Below are 24,570 nucleotides of genomic sequence, written 5' to 3' on the forward strand. Positions count from 1 at the left end.
TTGAGACAGCACTGGCTGTCTTGGAACTCTATGTAATTTAGGCTGGCCTTGAACTCACAGAGATCTACCTGCCTTGGCCAACCTTGTGCTAAGACTAAAGTTGTGTGCCACTTTAGTTAAAGTCTGGCTTAACTAAAGCAATATAAGAAAGCCTTTAATTGGGGCTTACCGTTCAGAGGGTACGACTGTGACTACCATGGCAGCAGACGGGTAGGCGTGGTGCTGGAGCATAGTTGAGAACTTATATCTTGATCTGAAGTTTGGAGGCAGGGAGACACAGACTGGATATGGAGTGGGGTTTTGAAACCTCAAAGTTCACACTGGGTGATAAACCTCCTTCAATATGACCAGACTTCCTAGTTTTACCATCACATTCTCTTTTGTTGTTTTTTCAGACAGGGTTTCTAACAGCCCCGGCTGTCCTGGATCTTGCTCTGTAGACCAGGCTGGCCTCGAACTCAGTGAGATCCACCTGCCTCTGCCTCCCAAGTGCTGGGATTAAAGGCATGAGCTACCACCGCCTAGCCAAGCCAGCACATTCTATTCCTTGGCCCCTATAGGCTTGTAGCCATAACATAATGCAAAACGCTTTCAGTTCAATTTCAAAAGTTCCCATAGTCTATAACAGTCTCCCTACTGCTTAAAAATCCAAAGGTCTCTTCTGAGATTCAAGGCAATTTCTTGTTATTCCCTCTAAAATAAAAAATTATGTAATTTCCAACATACAATGGCACAGAATGCACATTACCATTCTAGAAGGGAGGAAATGGGATATACCGAGGAAATACTAGACCAAAGCAAGCCTGAAACCCTGTGGGAAAACCCCAAATTCTGCATCTACATGTCTGATGCCAGGGCTTGATGGCTCTTCAGATCTCCCTTCCTGCCGGTGCTGCTGACTCTAACACTTGTCCCTCGAGCTGGTCCGCTACACCTGCAGCTCTCCTTGCAGGTTTCCCATGATTCTGCCATCTCCAACATCTTGGGGTCTCCAAGGCAATGCAGGCTTCACCTTCACATCTTCATGAATGGCCTCTCTGGGCCGCTAGGCAGGTACCCTGCCATATGCATGGCTTCACCAGCTTTCCTTAACTGGGGAAGGATCTATAACCCCTTACTCCTGTATCCTTGCCTAAGGCAGACCATGTTGCTGAAGCTGTCAAGTTCTGTTTCCTGCTTGGGATGGAGCTCACATTTGCATAAGCTTTCCTTTGGTGACTAGGGGGCCTTTAGGAGGTTCCTAGGCCTCTTTACAGGTTGCAGAGGGCTCTCTCTCTCTCTCTATTCCACTCCATACTAAGCCTTTCTTTAAACTTCTCATCTCTCTGAGCACAAGACTTGACTCCAACATTCCATTTCCTGAAGCTCTTTTTCTCCTCAGATTGTATCTTTTGGCCGGGTGGTGGTGGCACACACCTTTAATTCCAGCATTCAGGAGGCAGAGGCAGGCAGATCTCTGAGTTCGAGGTGTACAGAGTTCCAGGACAGCCAGGGTTGCACACTGGGAAACCCTGTCTCAAAATACAAAAACAAAACAAAACAAATACAAAAACAAAAAAAAACCCCAACATTTTGTTTCGTATATACATATGACAGGACAGTAAGAGGACGGTTTTGGAAACAGGAAGAGGCCCACATGGAGAGGGTGGTGGACGGTGGTAGATTAATAGGAAGGTGAAAAGGTGAGCAGTCTATGATCCCCATGTATGAAAATGTTATAATGAAACTTGTTCCTTTAAAAAAGCAGTACGTTAAGAAACAAAGTAGGCTGGGGAGAAAATGCAAGAGGACCAACAGGCGCGGGTTCGCGGCACCAGAGGTCGAGGGACAGGAACGGAGAAGACTGCAGACACGCCCTCGAGGGCGGCCACCAGAACACTCTTCCCAGTGGCCTTCCGAGGACTTAGCCTGAGCTGAGAAAATGGCCAAGGTATTAAGCTGTTAAATAATAATAATTTCAGAACCACGGTGCTGCCTGACACTGCCTCGTGTTTCTGGTTTCTAATTCTTCCCACCACACCAAGTCATAGTTTTCTCTCCAGGATCCCCTCCTGTAGGCCCAGCTGCGCTAGCTCCACAGTCGCCAGGACTTGCTCTAGGCTACTTTGTTGTCCACCTTCTTCACCACAAACTCACCTCCAACAAACTCAAGCAGGTAATCGTTTTACTCAGCGCCGAGCCGTTCATTATTGTTGGCACTCGTTCGCTAACTAGTAGTTGTGAGGGGCAGTCCCATTCTCTAAAGGATAGACTACTGCTCAAGGTAAGGGTTTGGAACATGGGTAGACCTTCACACTGATTTTTTTTTTCCTGCCTGAATGACTTCAAGCCAACTTTTCCACAAGCCTGAAAACAACTTTGGCTATATCCAACAGGGCTGTTATTAGGAAGATGAAATGACCTCAAAAGGTTCTTCCCTTACTCTCACGGAATGGCCCCAGCACAACCTTTACTCCCAACACAGTTCATGACACTTCTCTTGTTCTGTTTATTCAATGTATTTAATTGTAAGAGCTATAAAGTGTTGGTAAAACCAAACCCTAGCCCTTCTCAGGTATCCGGAGCTTCCTCATTTCTCAGGGCGGCAGAGCTTCTGGATGTGATCGGCCAGACCCAGGCAATGCATGATCCGCTTCTTCTCAGCAGCCAGCTCCTCTGCAGACACCTGGCCCAAGAGTTTCTGAAGAAATAGATCCTGATCTTTCAGAAAAATTTTCTTATCGATCCCTACATTTGGCACATTCTCCAGGGACCCAGATTTGAATTGGAAATTTAAGTATCTGTTTCTTTTTAAACCGGGCGCTTTCTCTTCAATCCAGCACAACGTCCTGCAAAGACAAGAACATTCCTCATGTTAAAAACCACACTGAACGGAGCTGGAGAGAAGGTAAATCCATACAGTGCTGTGGCACAAGCATGAGAACCAGAGCTGAGATCCTCAGCACCCACACAAAAGCTCTGCTGGCGTGGTGGCCCACTTGTATGTAACTCCAGGAAGGAGGGACAGGATCCCCGGAGAGCTGGCTAGCCAGACTCATAGAATCTGCAAGATTCAGTGAGAGACCCTGCCTCAGTAAATAAAGTCAAAAGTGGTCAAGGAAGAAGATGGAACTCAGCATCAAGGCATGTGCACATGTGTAAGCACACACACATGAACATATGTCATACACATGCCAAAAAAATACCCACACAGGAAAGCAGATGGGTACTCACACCTGCCTTCATGGGACAGGACCCATGTTCCCTGAAAGGCTGCCTCACAGTGGCGGCCCAGTGGCACCCAGCTCTCCACCACTCCCCGAAGACTACAGGTGACCATGCTTCCAGTAGTAACATAGCGCAAAGCACCGATCTGTCTCTCTCCCTCAGCATGGCCCAGACTCAATGCTCTCCAAGACATTCTTTCACCTATGCTGCTGCTGCTGCTGCTGCTGCTGCTTATTATTATTATTATTATTATTATTATTATTATTATTAGCAGAGCTGCACTACCTGACCATGGAAAACAGATAATCTCTGCCTAAGCTGATTGTGATCTCAAGCAAATATGCCATTGAATACTACTGAAACGTAGCAAAACAGCTGGTCAAACTATATCTAATAATTAGTCTTCATGTGTATTTTGCAAAGTTCACAGGACAAGCTGGGTGTGTTGATAATTCCAGCTAAAGTATGAATTCTTGAGTCTTAGGTGGGCTATACAGTCTACACAGTAAACTGAAGGCCAGCCTGGGCTACATAGTGAGATCCTATCTCCAAAAATTAAGAAATTAAGAAAAAGAAAATGATGACTAAGAGTAACCTGAGTGTAATTTATCCACTATTTTTACTGTAATTCTGGATAAAATAAATCTGAGTTATTCCTACTACCTAAGACAACTTCATTATATCCTTCCAAATGACAGTGTTAAGGTTTGAGGCAAGGCAGAATACCAATGTGTTTCTTGCATCTTAATTTCCTCGTAATTAGAAATATGCAATGGGGTAAGGGCACGTGCTCATGCACATGCTGCTAGATAAATAGAAAAATAAGTAAGTAGCAAAGCTTAAAGTAATTACTTATATAACTTAATTACTTGCTTTATTTCGGTAAGCCATTATCTAATTTATATTGTTCCTTCACAGGTCAGGGGGTGTAAAGAATGGAAAGGCCACCTAAACAAGAAGAAAGCTCTCTCCACAGGGGCAGACACTTGGCTTGGGTCTGGATGTCAGGGAACTGGTCCTTCAGGACCTCTCAAGAGTTACCCTTTTGTGCCTGAGGACATTAGGAAGTCTCTCACAACTCACCCCTTGCTCTGGGTCTCGAGTTGCACAGTCATTTTCAGATACTGATCTTCTTTTCGGTCTTCCAAGGTGGCAGAAATTAGAGAAAGCTCCCCAAAGAGGCACACTAGCCAGGTCAAGCGAGAAATGCCACTGAATGCAGGGAAGCCAAATTTCTCTTCGTCCAGTGGGCTAGCTGCAAGAGATCACACATGCTAAGAGAGCTAGGAAAAGGACTGTCTCACAAAGATCCATGCCCAGGGAAGGTGGGGAGGGAGAAGGGCTGAATGATCAAGAGGACATCCTGCCTCATGGCACAGATGTGTACAGTGATCAAAAAAACGTTGCAGGTCCCGAGTGGCGGCAGTGGGCAGTGGGCCATGAGACCATGGTGGGCCATGGAGGCAGATGGTCCCAGGCAGGGAGCTGCGGGGCTGGTGAGAGACAGAGACCTATTAGGCACGCCATAAAGAAAAAGTGGGTATTTATTTAGTGGGTTATGGAGGGGAAAAGGGGGAAGGGAGAAGAACATAGAGAGAGGCAGAGAGCGAGAGCGAGAGAGAGAGAGAGAGCGAGAGAGAGAGAGAGAGAGAGAGAGAGAGAGAGAGGAGGGGGAAGGGAGAAGGGAGAGGCAGAAGCTGCTTCTTCTGGGAGAGGGAGCTGGAAGCAGGAAGGAAGATCAGCTTGCCTCAGCAGAAGAGGGGGAGTGGGAGTGGCTTGTCTCTTACAGGGACTGGACAGACCATTCCACCCACCACAGTGCCTTCTCGGGCGACAAGGGACTGCTAACCCCTGAAGAATGAGCAAAAGGGGCACTTTCTTAAGCTGCCTGTGTCAGGTGTTTTGCCATAACTAGAAAAGTTATTAATATAGACGTTATTGTTCTTGTATGAAGTTCTCTAAAAATAATACCTACTAAAATGGTTAATGAACTATGCCTTTAATCTCTTTTTTTTAAAGTTTTTTCCTTCATTTTTCTGTGTCTGGGTGTTTTGCTTGCATGTGTGTCTGTGTGCCACACACCTGCAGCGCCTCCTAGGGTGTCAGACTCCTGGGCTGGAGTTCTAGACAGTTGTATTCTACCATGTGGATGCTGGGAATCAAACCTGGGTCTGTGGAGAGCAGCCATGAGTGCTCTTAACCTCTGAGCCATCTCTTCAGACCCTTTACTCTACTCTCTTAGTGACATAAATTATGTGTGCGGGTACCGCTGAGGCCCTTAGGGACACGTTCTTCTCCTCATCTGCACCTGATCCCTTCAATTGCTTCTTATCTTCAGCTTCGAAAAGCTTACTAGCTCTTCCTCATTCTGCTATGACCTGAAATGACACTACAGAAGCTGTAGGAAGTCAAGAACCAAGCTGCACCCAAGCATAGGTCCCTGGGGCTCTGAGAGCTCCAAGACTGCCCAGGTGACAACTGACCTGGATGGTTTCTGCTCTCAGTGGTGTCTAGGGATGACTGGTCTTGGCCCTCCCCCGTGACTTGCAGCCCTGCCTCGCACTGACCTGTGAAGTGAAGAGACCCTTTCAGCAGCTCTTTCCCCATCACTTCCTTTTTCAGGAATGCAAATTCTTCCATCAAGAGTTCCAAATGCTCCTCATGCAGGACTTTCCCTGTTGTGACAAAACAGAATGAAGGTGGCCATTATTCATGATGTACAGAGAACTGTGTGCTTGGAGGTTATGCCATTCTCCCTCCAGAACTGCACAAAGTATGTCTACAGGCAGTGTCAAGAGTACATGTTAGGACAACACCTCCTTTACACGCCCCAGCTGACATTAAAGTGCATGGGCTTCTAACATCTCTGAATCCTTCTGAATGCTTATCTTCTGGTTAATAATACACTGTGGAATAATCCTTCTGTACACTGTGAAAATGTGTTGCTCATTGTTTATAAAAAGCTGACTGATAGCTAGGCAGAATTTTTGGCAAGAAGTCTCAGGAGTCATGGGAGATGAAGAAAGTTGAATGGTCTGTGTTGAAAGTAGGTACCATTATGTGGCAGAGGGTAGATAAGAAATATGGGCTAATCTAAAATGTAAGAAGAGCCTATAACAAGCCTAAGCTATTGGCTGAGCATTTATAATTAACAATAAGTCTCTGAATGGTTACTTGGGAGCAGCTACAGAGAAACTCTGCCTACAATAGTGGGAGGCACAGAGGTTCCTGTGCTCACAGATAAGCACTAGGGTTTGTTTAAGCACGAATGTTCAACACACAGGGTTGTCCCTAGGGACGGATATAACCTGTTATCTGCCTAGAAGGCTGAGAGCAGAGGGGTGAGGAGCCTGGTGACCTTTGTGTGCAGGCCTTATCCTAAGCCTGTCAATCTATCTTATGGAAGGTGTTACATGTGCTTCACAGAGCGTTCTGATAGAGTCTCCTCTTCAGCTTTACTATGCACCTGGAGTGAATTAATCACCACCAGGAAAATTCTCACCAAACTGTGCTGTGCTTACCTATGCCTAAAATAAACTCCTCGGGGTTAGGTGTGCTGCCTCCTGAGATTCGCTACTCTGACAGCCATGGTGGTCAGAGATCCCTTCAGATATCCCAATAGATGTGATAGCTTTTGTAGTTTTTATTTGCATTTCTTTAAAGACTGGTGCTGTTTTACTTGTTTGCCACTTTGGAAAATAAAAATTTCTACAATGTGACCTTTCTGAGTCAGGTTACTCGGTTTGTTTTTAAGTTGTGGAATCCTGTAGATATTCTGAATGCGAAACTTTTCTCGAGGATGCCATCTGCATACAGCTTCCACAGCAAAGGTTGCTGTTTTTCATGGTCTTCCATCTTTTCTTTGAAGTATCATCAGAGAAATGAAAATATAGCTCACAATGAAATATCACCTCATTCCATTTATAATGGTTATTATAAAAAAGGTCAAACAAACTGCTGACAAGAATGTGCACAGAGGGGATGGTCCCCTACACACTGCTAGCGTGGCTTACAACTTACTGTTGTTACGGGGAAAACGCTGTGGAAGTTCCTCACGGGGTTTAAGACAGACCTAACGTGATCCACCACCCCCATTCCCACCTATGCAAACCACAGAAAATGGAATGTCAAGAGAGACCTCTGCATTCCCGGGTTCAACTCAGCACTGTTTCAAAAGAGTCAACACACAGATTTAGAGTAAATAAACCAGGGCTTGCCCACGGCAGAATTCTTCCACAGTGACGCTGAAAGCCCATCATTTCCAGCAAAGTGGGTAAGCCTAGAGGGTATTATGAAATGAACCATGTGCAGAAAGAAAAATAATGATGCCGTTCACTGAGTGGAATATAAGAAGCCAGTCTTAGGGAAGTAGAGTAGAATAACGTTTACCAGAAGGTGGGGGAGGAAGACAGGAAAGGCTAGTCAATGAATATAGATTTAAAGGGAGAAGGGACATTTCCTCTGCACCAGTCCAGTCTGGTTAGTCCACCAGACCCTTCCCCATCCATACCATATACCTCCTGGCCTGGCCCAGGTCACACATCCTGTGCTTTGGTCTAGAGAGCTCCCTAAACCCTAGCCTGCCTGCTCTCCCCCTAATCCTCATACCCAAACCAGATCACACATTGTGCACCGGCTCATCCTGGTGAATTCTTAGAACCACACCTGGCTGTAGCATACCCAGCCCTCAGACCTAGCCTTGGTGGCACAGACTGTCCTGCCAGCCTAGTCAGCCTGCTTAGTGGCTAAGATCCTGACCTATGTTATCCTCGCTCCCAGGCATAGCAGGGTAGCACCTCGTGCACACCAGGTCAAACAGCTTCAGCCATGTCTATACCATTTGATTTCTTCCTTATCACTGCTTTGCTATGCTTTCTTGCTTACCACTGAACTAGAATCAGCCTGACCTCCCATGTGTCACAAGCCACTAGACAAACTGACAGGAGTGTATTCCAATGAAAAGCCCAGGTTGCAGAGCTCCGGGAACACCTGTCTTTTGAAAAGTCACTGTCAATTCTGTAGACATCTTGTAAAGCCATGGCTCTTCTCCCTTCCATAATGGGATTCATCCTGAAATATCCCAGTGTGTACAAACCATTCATTGAAATCACTTCTTCCTGTACAGGCAACTGGATGACCTCTGCCACATGGTGGGGCTCTGGTGTGAAAGCATTCACCCAGCCAAACCTTTGCTCTCATAGTCAAATCTACATAAAGTTAGTCCCCCACGATCATCCTGATCCGCAGGACTTTCACAAAGAAAGGAGCCTTGCAAACATGTGGTCACATAAGAACCTCAGTAGGGACAGGCATTGAGCAGGGGAGACCGCACGTCTGCTCTTGCTGATAAACAGGTCTGGGCGGCCCTGAATTCTCTAGCAGCAGACTCAGGAAGGTGTAATCTACTGGTCATTGCTCTACCCTAACATGCTATTAATATTTACCCTTCACCTTGGTTTCAATTAACACAAGATCACAGCCCAGGAAATTAACTGTTTATGCCTTTACCCATAGAGATACAGGAAAAAAGTTTGGGTTGCTAAACAGGCCCCAGAGAAAGAAATCCCAGTAGGCACCTTGCTGGGGCTGGAAGAAAAGTCTCCAAAAAAAATTCCTTTTAATTGAGCTAACAAGGCATGACACATCAAGCACTTTCACCTTCCTCCCATGGCCTGCACTGGTTACTATGGTTACCATGATGCCCAGGGAAGGAAGCAGAAAAGCTCAGAAAGTGCAAGAGCACTGCTGTGCCCTTCTCTACAATTGTTAACCACAACCTTGTAGCTTAACTGTTATACTTAAGAAAATGTAGTTAGTGCCTGAAACCTCTTCTTAGAATTCTGCATTGATTTGAAGTCCCATTCTTAATTAATCCTTCCGGTATCTGCTAGGGAACTTCACAGCCACGTCTCCCTCTCTGAGATATAAGGCACCTCCTTGTCAGATTTATTTGTTTTTGTGACCCTGTGAAGTGCATGTTTGGTATCATTGTCATTGCCTGTGGAATTGCTAACTATGTCTGTATGTGTATGTAAACTGAAAACCTTGTGGGGAATGCCCCTTCTTTTTTGTCCAAAGAATAAAGAAACATGCAGAGGAAGCATGCTTGAGTCAGTCTGTTACCCCTCAGAACCCCCATTTTAACCGGTTTGCTGTAGATGTCCTGTTCTGAGCCCTGAGGGAGTGCCAAGGCTGGTACTCAGTACCCTGATACCCATGCAAACCCAAACTAAACCTGAAGGTATCAACTAACTCCTCATACCTAATATAAAGCATACTTCTATTCAACAGAGGCAGCCTAGGAGCTCACATTAGATGCATAATCAAGAAATCCACATGCCTAGATCTCACTGGAAAAAAACACAACATGAAATGCTAAGTAAGACAGTATGTCCTCCCCTCAAGAGCCAGCAGCGCTATAGAGTGTTCTCCAATGAGTATTACTTAAATGAATCCCAAGACACTGAGCTAAATTTTTAAACCTTAATTTTTATTTTGTGTGTATGGGTGTTTTGAGTGTATGTATGTTATATCTGTGCACTATATGTGTGGAGGCCAGAAGAGGACACCAGAAGCCCTGGGGCTGGAGTTATGGACAGTTATGAGTTATGGACCAGTTATGGACCAGTTATACAGATGCTGGGAATCAAACCCAGGTCCTCTGGAAGGGCAACCATTTCTTTTGACTGCTAAACCATCTCTCCAGCCCCAGGACACAAATTAAAAAGAACAACCAAACTTACACAATTAATGGAGTTTAAAAAAGACAGAAGCAAGTCGGGCAGTGGTGGCGCATGTCTTTAATCCTAGCACTCTGGAGGCAGAGGCTGGCGGATCTCTGTGAGTTCAAAGTTGGCCTGGTCTACAGAGCTAGTTCCCGGACTGGTTCCAAAGCTACAGAGAAATATATATCACCAGAAAACAAACAAAAAAGACAGAAGCAAACAATGAACTCAATAAACTTAAACAGAACAGCAACAAACACCCAAGTGGTGCCCAGGAAAACACAGACACAAACCTGAACAATGACAAGGACAATTGGGGATCTGAAATCTGACCTCAGTCAAGAGACAGACGAGAACTCAAGTGGAAATGAAGATAGAATTTAGAAATGTAATAACCCAACTAGAAAATTCAGGGGAAAGACTCAAATTAGAATGATTCAAATAGAAGACAGAACATCAAGACTCCGGGTCTCTCCAAGCTGCTCTTACTTCTGTTGCGTGGAGAACACAAGAAACTCAGACACCAAACAGGCACAGCCGCTTGACTCTGGACTTCCGATCGCCAGTGGCATGAGCTAACAAAGTCTCTTTTCTTTTTTCTTTCTTTTTTTTTTTTTAAAAAGATTTATTTATTAAGTATACAGTGGTCTGCCTGCATATGTCCCTGCAGGCCAGAAGAGGGCAGCATATTTTCATTACAGATGGTTGTGAGCCACCATGTGGTTGCTGGGAATTGAACTCAGGACCTTTGGAAGAGTAGCCAGTGCTCTTAACCTCTGAGCCATCTCTCCAGCCCAGTCTCTTTTCTTAATGAATCACCAACCTCAGGTCTTCTGTCACAGTAACAGCAAACAAAGATCTCTACTCTACCTCCAAAACATTTTTATGAGAACTAAGCATACAATGTGCTTGAAAGAATTTTTTGGCATACAGTGAACATCTAATACTTACTCCCTTAATGGAACAAAGAAACTATATATATATATATATATATATATATATATATATATATATATATATGACAATCAATTACTCTGATCTGGGCATTTTCCCATTAGTAAACCAAAATATTAACATCACTATCACATGTGGAAGCCAATCCACTGTTCCATTAGAACAAAGAGACTTCCAACTCCTCTAACTGACACACTTCCCCACGCATCTAGAGCCTGGGGGGCAAGAGGAAGATGGAGACCCCTTAGCACCAAAGCCAATGCAGATAGGACAGCATACACGAGAGGCAGAAAGATGGTACCCTAGAAACCCAGGGGCAGAAACGTGGCACAGGTCTGTGCTCCAGCGTCAGAGAATACGTCACCTTTCTGTGCAGCCAGCTCCCATAGCTCCTGGGCCGCTGTAAAAGACAAAGTCATGGGGTATTCCACGAGGACATGCTTGCCAGCCTGAAGAAACTGCCTTTGGAAACAGAAACACTTCAAGTAAGCACACAAATGCCCTGCATATCCGAGAACACAACGCTGCAAATGCACGAGAGCCTGCGTGTGAGTGAAACAAACAGCCAAGAGTCAGCGCCCTGCAGAGTAAGATGATCTACGTCTCAACCTTTGTCTTTACCGTGAGGAAGAACTTTTCCAGCTATGAAATCATTTGACTCTTCATAGGTGTTAAAAATTTAGTTTGCTGTGCTCAGTGGTTAAGAGCACTGACTGTTCTTCAAGGAGTTCTGAGTTCAATTTCCAGCACCCACATGAAGATTCACAACCATCTATAATGTGATCCGATGCCCAGATGCCCCCTTCTGGCATGCAGGGGTACATGCAGATGGAGCACTCATACCAAAAAACAAACAAACAAAAACACATAAATAAAAAAATTTTTTTTTAAAAAATCTAGTTTGCTTTCTATTACTACGATAAATACTATGCCCAAAAGAAACTTAGGGAGGAAAGGGTTTATTTCACCCCTTTCCCTCTATTTTTCAGAAAGGGTTAAGCCGGGTAGTAGTGGTGCTCACCTTTAATCCCAGTACTCGGGAGGCAGAGGCAGGTGGATCTCTGTGAGTTTGAGACCAGCCTGATCTACAAAAGCTCGTTTCAGAACAGACTCCAAAGCTACAGAGAAAGCCTGTCTTAAAAACCCAATCAACCAAACAGAATAAGAGAAAAGGTCCCACGATGTAGCCCTGGCTGTACCAGAACTCACTTTGTACACCAGGCTGGCCTGGAACTCACAGAAATCTGCTTGCCTCAGATTCCCAAATCCTGGGATTAAAGGAATGTGCCACCACCACCTAGCTTGACAACAGGTCACAGGACAACCAGAACTTTGTGTGTTGACCATTAAGTCCCATTTGCATAGTTTTAGCTTGCTCAGTCCTCTTTCCATGTGTAAGGCAAAGCCTACCGGTATGAAGAAACCTACCTTATGTAGTCTTCATGGCTGGAACTCTCACTGCAGATGTAGGCGACATCAATCTCCTGGCTGCAGAGAGCGTCTTCCAGAGAAATCTGCCGTACTTCATCAAGGCTTCCAAGTTCTCGTCTGTTTCCGAAATACAGGCAGTCTCAATCCACACAGAAAAGTGCAATAAAAGCAGAAGGGAACATGAAGTGTGAGCGCAGGGAGATGGGAAGTTGAGGGGGAAGAAGCAACTAAGACAATTTTTGCTTAAAAATGCCATAGTGGGGGGCTGGTGAGATGGCTCAGGGGTTAAGAGTACTGGCTATCCTTTCCAGATGGACCAGGGTTCAAACACTCCCAGCACCCACATGGCAGCTCACAACTGTCTGTAACTCAGTTCCAGGGAATCAGACACTGTCACACCAATGTGCATAAAATTAAATAAATTATTTAAAAAAAAAGCCATAATGAGACCTAATAATTTGCACGTTAACTTTAAAAAAATTAATCTAAAAAGTTCAGCTCAATTACCAGCATGAAAAGAACACTTAGTGTTAGACTCAAACATTTTTCTTTAAATGTAATTCTTGGATTTTCCAGTTATTATAACCCCAACAGGATTACTAAATCTTTCTATGTCTGTGCTTTCTTATCTTGAACTGGGGTTGGAAAGAGCAGTGAGAAGGGCGTAAGGAATATACCGGGCAAAGCCACCAGGATGACTGCTCTGAATGGCAGAATGGCTGAGCCACACACACCCTCTTTCAGCCCAAACTTCACAGTGTACCTTCTGTAGTAAACAGACCATGTACTGCTCCATGTGGGGTCTACTGGGCATCACTCACTGGACATGCAGGGGAAACTCTAGTTCCCTGACCAGTCCAAACCAGAAAAGTCTCCAGAGACTACTCTGTGCGTGGTTCTCTGAAGAAGCTGGCTTTCCCTTACCCTGGATCTAGAAAGCATCCATGTCCTGTGGTGTTACCAGCCTCTGTGATTTCCATGAATCCTGGAATGTCAACTAAGCTGGGACTTACCTGGACACAAAACCAATCAGGTTCAGGAATGCTAACGAGTGTGGGTCCTTCAAGTCCCTTATCCTCACGGAGCCAGCTCTGCCGACACCAACCACTACCACACCAAATTTCTTCTCAGGCTGAAATACCAAAGACCAGTACCGGGTGTGAAAACGGTCTAGGATTTGAATGGAGTACACCAAAACAGAGGGCTAGGCTGGGTTCTGGCAAGCAAGGAAAGCTGGTAACCTAGACAACCCAGACAAACAAGCTGCGGTGTGACTACCCTAGAAACCAGGTGCCAGACGCAAGAGACCTGGAACCAAAACACGCAGAAAGGGCTCTGCCAAGTCTCTGTGTTGAAGACCTTCTGGGCATCTACCAGAAGGTTCTGCCCATTTGGCTCTATCTATGACCACTTCTCCACAGACAAGGGGATTCTCTCTGTTGCAAACACCCAGGCTGATATGGTGCCTCCACCCCTCCTGGGTCCAGCATCTAGAGACACACGGGGCTCTAATCAGCTGAGAGTCATTCAGAGGTAACAGCTGCTGTGCAAGGCGCTGACAGACAAGGGCCCACAGGAAGACGTCTTTGTTCAGACTCAAGACCCACACTGCTTAAGTCCTTACGGCGGCTGAGCTCCAGCCACCTTTATATTCACTATCCTCTGGTACCTTAAACACTAACTAAGTGTACTACAGACGTTAATAAACTATACTGAAAAAAGTCCATTTTAAAAGCTACGTAACAACAACACATTATAATCCAAATATAAAAGTTACTGCCACATTCATTAAACCTAGTTCTATTTATGTGCATATATATATATATGTAACAATCCTGATTAATGAAAAAGAGACCATACATTTGAGAAGAAATTTAATGGGTGAGGTAGTTATGGAAAGAGAGAAGTGAGGGGAGAAATGATGCAATTATATTCTAATTTTCAAAAATTGCAAAAAATAATTTGGATGAAAAAAATTAATTTATTGGGGCTGGAGAGATGGCTCAGTAGTTAAGAGCATTGCCTGCTCTTCCAAAGGTCCTGAGTTCAATTCCCAGCAACCACACGGTGGCTCACAACCATCTGTAATGAGGTCTGGTGCCCTCTTCTGGCCTGCAGGCATACACACAGACAGAATATTGTATACATAATAAATAAATAAATAATTTTTTAAAAAAATTAATTTATTTTAAAATTACAGCCACAAGCCAAGTCTGGAAATCACACTGGTTATGGGGTGTAAATCTTGATAACTAAGTCAAGGGTCTAAATGGATTTCCGCATTTAAGACTGTCTTAGGCCACAATGAGTTTGGAGTCCTATTAGGACCTTTCAATGAGGGTAAACAATGGTGTAATTACTGTGTGAGCTGCACCAGAGAAGGAAGACCTGCTTGGACAGAGCATGTGACTGTGACTGAAGGGACAACAGCCCACTCTAGCATATGGCTCTGGCAGGCCTTGCCCTGCTCCATTCTCTCTGCCTTGCTAAAAACCGTTAGATTATATTCCGAAAGCTAGTCACCTAAAGGTCTATTTCCTTATTTGGTCACTTCCTCCCTCTGAGGCTGACTACCAAGATCCAGCATTCAAAAGTCCCCTTTGGCTCAGCTAATTAACAGGCCCAATTAAAATTAAACACCTCATCCTAACATGGGGTTTCCCAATTTACCTTTATAAACTGCCTTTTGCCCATGGGCCACATCTGTCTGCTCTCTATCCAGAGGCGATCCTTTGTCCCTCTGGGACAAATACTCCTACCTCCTTCACTACCACATCCTAGCCCACCCTAACACAGACCTCCCCTTCTTCTCTGCTTAAAAATGACACCTACAAGGTCACTGCTGTTTTCTGCCCGAGTCAGAAAGCAGCCACTTAAACTTTTCTTCCCTGCTTAATAAAGGAAAAATGTTTACCTGTTTGGGCTGTTTCTAAACACTTTGGGTGGGGGCGTGTTTGGAGGGATAGTGAACATGTGAAATAAGGGACACTGGAAAAAATATTCTTGATCAGTTGGCCTTGTTGCTTTGGCCCGGAGCACACAGCCAATGAAAACCCTTCACTTCACAGCTAGGGACTGAAAGGGAAAGGCAGCATCGTGACAGTAGACACGGATAAAAACTCAGGGGAGACCATTTCTCCTCCATCACCCACAGCCATGAACAAGTAGGTAACCTAAGGGGGAGTATTTCTGAAAAATCTTGAGAGGGAAAGGAGAGAGAACTAAGGCGCACGGCAGCAAAAGGATCCCTTAAGACCCTCTGCATGGAACTCACCTCTGCATTCATCCTGGTCTCTCCTGCTGGTGGCTGTAAAGATAGAGAGAGGTTCAGGACCCTGGGGACACTGGCACAAGCTCTATGAATATGGTTTTCTCCCAGCTTCAGATGTCAACACTGCCGGGGGAACTGGGAAGAGGGAACTGTTGTGTGAAAGGCACACAACACTAGATCTATTCACCTCAAAAGGGAAGCCCTGGAGCTGGGTGGTGGTGGTGCCTTTAATCCCAGTTCTCGGGAGGCAGAGGCAGGTGGATCTTTGTGAGTTCGAGGTCAGCCTGATCTACATAGAAACCAGGACAGGCTCCAAACTACAGAGAAACCCTGTCTCGAAAAAAAAACAAAAAAAAAACAAAAAAAAATGGGGGTGGGTGGAGCCTGGATAGCCTAAGGCACAACTGTACCCATGTCCAATTTGGTGAGTCAACAAATTTTTAATCGGGGTTGCCAACAGGAGTGTAGTGATGGCTAATTCAAAGGAGCTGGGGTAATCAACAGCACAGGGTAAACTCCTGAAACCCACGAGCCTGATGTTCTCTTTGTTGCTTGCAGTGGACAGTGAGTCCAGCTAAGGATTTCTTTTTGCAGCCTGGCTGATCAGTCTTCACCCCTTGCAACCATTTTCTCCTTTTTTTTTAACTGCTGGGTGGGGACCCACAAGAATGTTCCTGTTTTCCCCTACATTGGGACATTTTGCTTGTTGGGTGACCCTTCCCTTCCTTCTTGGAGGAAATGTTGCAATTTGGAGAGCATGCCTTAGAGCAGGAACGTCAGCTAAGGAGCTTGTCTGTGGCCATGTCTGTAGGGCATTTTCTTAACACAGCTAACTGCTATATGAGGGGCCAGTCTACTGTGGGCAGTGCCGTCCCTGTGCAGGTGTCCGAGGCTGCATAAGAAAGGTAACTGAGGAAGGCAGAGGAAGCAAGCCAGGAAACTGCCTTCCTCCAGTCTCTGCTTCAGTTCCGGGCTCCTTCTCTGCCTTGAGTTCCTACCCTTACTTCCCTTGACGACTGACTGTAACCTGTAAGTCAAATAAACCCACTCCTCCCCCAAGCTGCTTTTGGTCAGATTTATTACCGCAGAAAAACTGACTAGGACAGCTAAGCTATGTGACCCAGTTTTCCCCACCTCTTCTTCATCAGTCCCCAGTGCCACCGCCACCTCTGGTCCTCCAGGAATGGTACACAGACTGGGATCTTTTCCTCTAGACCTGCCAGAGGGCAACTTCCTAGGGATAGCATCTCAGCAAATGTCTAGAGATGGTCTGTGCCCTATCTTGGGCAAGCTGCTAGAGACATGCCTTTATGGGGTCATGCACTTCTCCACGGTCCAGCTTGGAGATTGCAGTCTTTTTGTTTTTGTTTTTTTTTTTGTTTGTTTGTTTTTGTTTTTTTTTTTTGAGACAGACAGGGTTTCTGTGTAGCTTTGGAGCCTGTTGTTGAACTGGCTCTGAAGACCATGCTGGCCTTGAAATCACAGAGATCCGCCTGCCTCTGCCTCCTGTGTGCTAGGATTAAAGGTGTGTGCCACCACCACCCGGTGAGATCACAGCCTTTTATCTAGCTTACTTTTAGAGAGAAGCGAAGTGTACCATTTTTCCCCAACAGCTGACTACCAGAGTTTTCTAGGTAAAAGAACCATTCAACAGCCTTTCCGGACACTTCCCATTAAAGCAGACAGGTGATCAGGAGTCACAGGTAGAGGGAAGAAATGGTAAGACAAATGGAAACAGAGAAAAGTCAAGTAACATAACAGCAGCAGCACTAACTTCAACAGGCTCCTTGGCTAGCGTGTTAGTGTGTGTTCCTGACACAGAACCCCTAGAGCGGGGGATGGGGGTAGCTATGGGCTGGTTTCTTCCACCAGGCATCTTAGATGGTGCACCCCTGATCCGGGGCTAGCCTTAGGGTTAACTAGGGTTAACTAGAGTTGTGAGAAGAATCCTGTAAAGATTAACTTTTTTGTTCATTTAGACCTGGTAGCTGTGTTACTTATATAACTATGACAGGGCAGCCGTATGATCAGAGGCGATAAAAACAGGGAGAAGGACCCTTCTCTGTCTCCTGTCTCTCCAGCAGCAGGCCGAGAAGGGAGGCACTCTAGTCACTGCCAGCCCTGGGGCCTGACTCTCTTGGGGTAGTGTAGTGGTAAGACACATGTAACACTGAAATAATAACACAAAAACAGAAACGCTGCAGCTGGAGAGAGAGACGCCTTGGCTGGTAAGAGCACTGCCTACATTCCCAGCACCACACGGTGGCGAACAACCACTTATAACTCCAGTTCCAGGGGATCTGGTGCCCTCTTCTGGCCTCTGTGGGATACAGACAAGCGGACAGCAAAACACCCATACGAGAAAAATAAAAGTAAATGAATAAACTTAAAAAAAAAAAAACAAACCCAACCTTTACTTGGAGCAACCCCAAGAAAGCCCTGGGAAGACCATGTGACCCTTATGGGCCTGTGCTAAGAACTCGTCTCCGGCGATGTCTTCCTCTCTCCTCAGGACACATGTTATCTGTCCTTTGTGGTGTGAAGCCTGACTGGAACTAGCTCGTAGACCAGGCTGGCCTTGAACTTGCAGAGATCCACCTGCCTCTGCCTCCTGAATGGCATGTGTCACCACCACCCGGCGAAAAGGGGACCTTACTAAGGCAAAGTCGACAGAGTATGAGAAGGGGAGCAGAAGAAAGGGTTAGTGAGGTCACCTAAAGGTTAAGATGGCCAAACCTGATGCCACTGGCATGTAAACACATGAGAAAACAGTAAATGTGGAGGGGGAAGGAGGGTGAAACACGAAGCAACATGGAGACAGACGCTTAGAGGAAAGTAATGCCAGCTGTAATATAAACGGCATCGGCTTTTCCTCCTGACGCTGAGAACCGTCCCCGTGAATGCTCAGCCAGTGCCCAGCACCAGGATGTCTCTCTAAACCCGAGAGCAGTAAGACAGTACATGCCCATGTCTGATCATTTACATAATCCTTAGAATAAAAAAAAACTGACCAAATTTAAATCTTATTTTTGTAGGATTAGGTCTTCAATGTTTTAAGATCCATTAAAATGCAGATTATCCTAGATTTTGTCAAATACTGGCAGGAAAGTGGGGAGAAGGGAAGTGTATGATGGGTTAAGTAGGGGGTTGTGTCAGTCAGCTTCCTATCACTGTGACAAAATGCCACACACACACACACACACACACACACACACACACACACACACACACTGTGTACGTTGTGAAACCACACAGTGCCACGGAACACAGCCAGCCTGAGACACCTCTGCTCAGGTTTGTTAAGCTCTTTATGAAGAAAGAATCTATTTACAATTAAAAAAAAAAACCTACTTTTTTTTTTTTTTAAAGGTTTTCCAAGATGGGGTTTCTCTGTGTCACAGCCCTAGCTGACCTGGAACTAGCTTCTGTAGGCCAGGCTGACCTTGAATTCACGGAGATCCACCTGCCTCTGCCTCCCAAGTAAAGGTGTGCGCCACCATCACCTGGCCATGGTAAAATTTCTTATGTGAAAAGGGGCCTAAAAGCAGAAAAAGCTAAAGAAACGAGGCTTGAAAGCCTCCAGACTCTTCCAGAGCTGACATAATTTTATAATTCTCTTGGCTTAATTGTCAAGCGTTTGGCTTGGTCTGGCTAATGTGTTCTGGTTCCTAAGGGACAGACAGGTACCTGTAAATTAACTCAACTAGTTAGAGCCAAGAAGCTATGGCATCAAGGTGCCAAAGTACGACACAGGCAGAACTTCTTTGCTTTAACCTCAGCCGCCCAACTGCCAGCAACAGCCCCTCCTCCCAGTCCTCTGTCCTAGGCCCTGCATCTGACACAAGGCTTACTTGTTCTTCCCATCAGCACTTCAAAGTGTCCAGTGGAATTGAAGAATGGAATCCTGCCATTTTCAGGAAAAGTAGATACTCATGCTATATGAAAAATCAGACTGAAATCTTGAAGCATGATTAATAAAATCCCAGAGACAGAAATTGGGGTTCAACCTGAAGGTCAGAAAAGCAAAGCAGCCAGCCACCGGCTCTTACCTCGACCTTAGTTCGAAATGGCAACCCTACCTCCAGAAATCTCAGAATGAGACTGTCTGAGAGCTGTCTCTTCCCGTTTTATATTCTTCTCTATGGCTGGGATTAAAAGCGTGCACCACTACCACCTAGTTTCTATGGCAAACTAGTGTGGCTACTGGGATTAAAGGTGTGTGTCACCACTGCCTGGTCTGTAAGACTGACTAGTGTGACTGTTTTACTTTTCTGATCTTCAGGTAAGCTTTAAATTTGTATTAAAATACAAAAGAAATGCTACTACAAAATCCTTCATCTTTTCTACGTGGAATCTAGATTTATTACATGTCTATTAAATACAGCAAGTTACTCTTACTGAGTAACAGATGTCACATATATTTAAATATATTTATTATAACTCAAAAGATATTTAAACTTGGAAGAGCATACCCATATTTAAAAGAACTATTAACTGAAACAATTCTTTAACAACATGCAACTCAATTCTAAAGCTGGTTTGAATGAAGCCTAGACATTCTGGGGTCCCAGCCACCTTAGGCATGTTCATGACCTCCCTTCTCTATGCTACAACTACCTGGTCTGTAGTACAGGAAACACTTCAACTAATCAGAACCACCCAAACATACCAAGCAACATTTCACAAATGAGGGGCCCAAGGAATGGAAACTTACACACAAGCAAAAAAATACCTGTGGCTATTTTGGTATTTTAGCTTCTCTGCTTTCTAACATTAAAAATCTTTTTCTTTCCTTCTGTTTGGTTTTTTTGAGATAGGGTTTCTATTTGTAGCCTCGGCTGTCCTAGAACTCACTTATATAGACCAGGCTGGTCTTGAACTCAGAGATCCACTGGCTTCTGCTTCCTAAGTGCTGGGACTAAAGGCGTGCACCACCATTCCTGGCTAAAAAAAAAAAAAAAAAAAAGAAATCTCAATTGTTTTTAGAGATCTCCAGTGAAGGATTGAGGCAATGGCTCAGCAGTTAAAAGATATGCTGCTCACAACAAAAATGCCATGATCTACACTAAAGCATATTTTCTTTCTTTAGTAAAAGCAGTAATGCAAGCAAAGGGTCTGGATCATTTCCTAGTGCTCATGTTAGGTGGTTCACAGATGTCTGTAACTCCAACTGCAAGGGGCCTGCCATCCTGTTCTGGTATTCTCAGGCATGTGCACATGCAAACACACACACAAATGTGTGCACAAACATAGAAGCAATCTTTAAAGAGCAAACAAACACAGCATGCTTAGTCTATCATTGAGAACCACCATACTGCAGGGGACAGAGACAATGGTGATGGTGTCTGGCCAATGAAGAGGGTTGGGTTACTTCTGCCGCCTCTGTACAGGTCTACACAGAGCTCATCAACAAAGCTGCATTCAGCCACAGTCACTACAGCCCTGGAGAGTCATGGGAGGCTCTAGCTACCTCTGCCGTATGCTGCACCCATACCCAGCCTTGGTCTGAGAGTCCTCCCCACACCTTCAGAGCAGATGGGAGACTTCAGTCAACTGAAGTTCATCCTGGGCTGCCTCCTGCCACTGACTGATGTCCTCAACTCTCAACAGTTTTTCTACAATAAAGATCAACAATTCATTTCCTTTTGTTCCATTTTGCTCTCTCTTATCAGGATTGGTGTGTGAGTTTTGTTTTTTGAGCGATGCTTTTACTTTGTAGCCCAGGCTGGCATGAAACTCACTCTGTAGCCTAGGCTGGCGTTAAATTCTCAGCGACCCTCCTGTCTCAGCCCTATGCTATAATGAGACCTATAGAGTAAAATATAATGATAATACAGTAAGTCTGGGTTTACATACATCAGACTATTAATAATAAGTATGTCCCCGGGTCCTGGAAATTTCAGCAAATCTGCTTCTTAGTTCTAAAAGCTCAGGTGTTGTTAGTCATTCATATTTCTTTTTCTTTCTTCCTTCCTTTTCTTTTCCCCTTTCTTTCTTTTTTTGTTATTTTTAGGACAGGGTTTCTCTGTATCCTGGCTATCCTGGAACTCATTCTGTAGACCAGGCTGGCCTTTAACTCACAGAGCTCCACCTAAATCTGCCTTCTGAGTGACTGTGCCACCACTATCCAGCAGTCATTCAGAATATTTCTAGTTTTTAGGCTCTCAGAATCTCTTTGATAATACTTTGTCTACCATTAGACTTCAATATGTATTGTTCTGGAATGTACAATGTAAGAAAAGTATTTGCATATTTACTTATACAATCTTTTATAATAAAATAAGCTCAAGTATTCTAGTTTAATAATTTCAAAAACTTCTTGGAAGCAATATTATGAAAATTTCATTAATTATGGGAGGAACTTTCCAGTACACCATTGTTTGCTTTGTATATTATGATCGCTAATATTAAATCTCATGTTGAAAATCCTGTTGTCTCACATGGTCATCCTACCTAGCAAGCATTAACCTTATCCCTACTTCTTACAGATGAGACACCAAGAGGTTAGCTAATGTGTCCCAAATCTAATGTCATGTTAAATGGAAAAAATATCTGTATCTAAAACTGCATAAGCATAATGCTTTATTTTTATTTATTTGTTTGTCTTTGAGACAGGGTTTTTCTATTTAACAGTCCTGTAACCCTGGAACTCACTCTGTAGACCAGGCTGGTTTAGGACTAGAGATTTGTCTGCCTCTGCCTCCTGAATGCTGGGACTTAAAGGGGGCGCCGCCACCAGCTTTAATTTTAAGTACTAGATAACTTCAGCCTTATTTCTGAGTTCTTCAGGTAGCATGTAACTTACAACGTAATTCTCACGGAGTCTTGAATCCCCGCTCAGTTTCTAAAGCATAAAGTACAGCTAGGAGAGATTAAAGGACACTCCAGGAGCAGACCGTCACCCAAAATTCCAGGGCGAAGTTCAAAGTAAACCTCCCGCGGACCCCGTGCTAGACATCCACCAGTCTACGTAAGGCCGGAACCCATCCTCACTTCTAAACGAGATGCAGTTTCTTTTCTGCACCGTCTGCACTCGGTAACGGCCGTCTTCCAGAGCCGAGTCTCCGGCTCGCCGCCACCCAGTCTGAGAAGGGCCGGGCAGAGAGGAAGGGGTGACCAGACTGCTCCGGAGTCCCGAAAGACCACGCGGGGCCTCCGGCTCCGGCCTCAGCACGTGAGGAACGCGCGCCGCGCCCTTCCCGGGTCAGCACTCACCTCTCCCGCGCTCGGCACCCGCTCGGCTGCAGCTCTCCTGCAGTGCCTCGTCTCCGCCGCTAGGGGTAGAGGGGCGAGCGGATGCTGGAATCCGATTGGTTGTCAGGCTGGGTTCCCGTCGGCCGCCTCTGCTGAAGCCTGTGCCGCTGAGCTAGGCAACCTTACTCGTTCCCGCCCTTCAGCCTGTGGACTGGGCAATGTCTTTTACATTGCTCGGTGTGGTATCGCTACTTTATCAGCTCCCTTTGCGCCACATGGAACTGCCTGAGGCTTTTTTTCTGGTGGTAGGTACAGTCGGGACCTTTTCTAGTTTAGTGGCCCAAACACAATTGATCTGATACAAAAGTTTGTGTAAGAAGCGAAGATTCTAGGAAAACAGTGTGATTCCCTGCTCCCAGGGCTAGGAAACATTTTCCTAGGGATAGTTTGGTCTCTCCCTAGAAATAGTAGGCACACTGTAGAAAGAATCAGGGTGCCCCGGTCATAAAATATACCTTCTAGTCTAAGGGTACTAAAGCAGAAAAATGTTAACTTGAAACCTGACCACTTCTTACCTCCTTTCCATCATCTGCCAGCTAGGAAGTTAGAATTGTCCCCTCCCTGATCTTCCTGCAGTCTTTCACCAACAGGGCAGCCAGAATGACCTTAAAAATAACTGGGCTGGAGAGATGGCTCAGCAGTGAAGAGCACTGGCTGCTCTTCCAGAGGACCCAGGTTCAATTCCCAGCAACCACATGGCAGCTCACACCTGCCTCTAACTCCAGTTCCAGGGGATCCAACACCCTTTCTCTCTCTCTCTCTCTCTCTCTCTCTCTCTCTCTCTCTCTCTCTCTCTCTCTGTCTGTCTCTCTCTCACACACACACACGCAAAACATTAATGCACATAAAATAAAAATAAACTGAAAAAAATCAAAAAATAATAATTAGCTGGACATGGTGGTAAAGACTAATCCCAGCACTTGGGAGAAAAAGATTAAAGCCAGCCTGTGCTGCATAAAATCCTGTCTCAAAATAAAGGCTAGAACCAAGGAAGGAAAGATGAGTAGATTCTCATGGGCTAGGCAGCCTAAGTCAGTGAGCACCAGGTTCAGTGAGAGACCATGTCCCAAAAAACAAGATGGGGGGGGGGCGCGGAGAGATGGTTTAGCTATTGAGAGCTCTTGTTGTTCCTACAGACCTGGGTTCTATTCCCAGCACTCACAACCATCTGTTCTTTAACTCCAGTTCCAGGGAACCCAATGCCTCATCTACCTGCTGGCACAAAGAACCTATGGATAAATACATCATATTTGTTGTTGTTGTTGTTGTTGTTTTTAGACAGGGTTTCTGTGTAGCCTTGACTGTCCTAGAACTTGCTTTGTAGATCAAGCTGGCATCAAACTCAGAGATCCATTTGCCTCTGCCTCCCAAGTGCTGGGGGGGATTGATGGCATGCACCACTGTTACAGAACAGTCTTTTTGTGCACTGTGAAGATGTGTGCCCTCATTGGTTTAATAAAGAGCTAATGCCATTTTGAGTGAGGTAACCCAGACACAGAAAGACAATTATCACATGTACTCACTCATAAGTGGTTTTTAAACACAAAGCAAAGAAAGCCAGCCTACAAATCACAACCCAGAGAACTTAGACAACAATGAGGACACTAAGAGAGACTTACATAGATCTAATTTACACAGGAAGTAGAAAGTAGAAAAAGAAAAGATCTCCTGAGTAAATTGGGAGCATGAGGACCTTGGGAGAGGGTTTAAGGGGGAGGGGAGAGGCAG

The 24,570-nt window shown here is 45.1% G+C and overlaps 1 protein-coding gene across 2 annotated transcripts; it reads right to left on the reverse strand.

Moving 5' to 3' along the window:
• Positions 1-2,468: 2,468 nt before the first annotated feature.
• Blvra (biliverdin reductase A) lies at positions 2,469-22,922 on the reverse strand. 2 transcript variants are annotated; one of them, XM_048459769.3, is made up of 8 exons: positions 22,804-22,922; positions 15,592-15,624; positions 13,331-13,449; positions 12,315-12,434; positions 11,251-11,348; positions 5,775-5,882; positions 4,291-4,462; positions 2,469-2,828 (listed from the first exon to the last, which is right to left on the reverse strand). In XM_048459769.3, the coding sequence occupies exons 2-8, from the start codon at positions 15,601-15,603 to the stop codon at positions 2,570-2,572; spliced, it is 888 nt and encodes a 295-aa protein (XP_048315726.1). In that variant the 5' UTR covers positions 15,604-15,624; positions 22,804-22,922; the 3' UTR covers positions 2,469-2,569. The 2 variants fall into 2 exon arrangements, with proteins under 2 accessions (XP_048315726.1, XP_048315727.1); XM_048459770.3 differs by lacking the exon at positions 22,804-22,922 and adding an exon at positions 22,582-22,763.
• Positions 22,923-24,570: the final 1,648 nt, after the last annotated feature.

This window comes from Myodes glareolus, chromosome 10 (assembly GCF_982192425.1).
Source record: "Myodes glareolus chromosome 10, mMyoGla1.1, whole genome shotgun sequence".
In the NCBI taxonomy this organism is placed as follows: domain Eukaryota; kingdom Metazoa; phylum Chordata; class Mammalia; order Rodentia; family Cricetidae; genus Myodes; species Myodes glareolus.

What these genes read in the sequence shown, in the direction of transcription:
- Blvra (XM_048459769.3), bottom strand. An exon ending in CTGATTGGTTTTGTGTCCAG is followed by an intron (nt 12,435 to 13,330) that starts GTAAGTCCCAGC and finishes TTTCGGAAACAG; the next exon opens with ACGAGAACTTGGAAGCCTTG. An exon ending in CTCGAGACCCAGAGCAAGGG is followed by an intron (nt 2,829 to 4,290) that starts GTGAGTTGTGAG and finishes TTGTCTTTGCAG; the next exon opens with GACGTTGTGCTGGATTGAAG.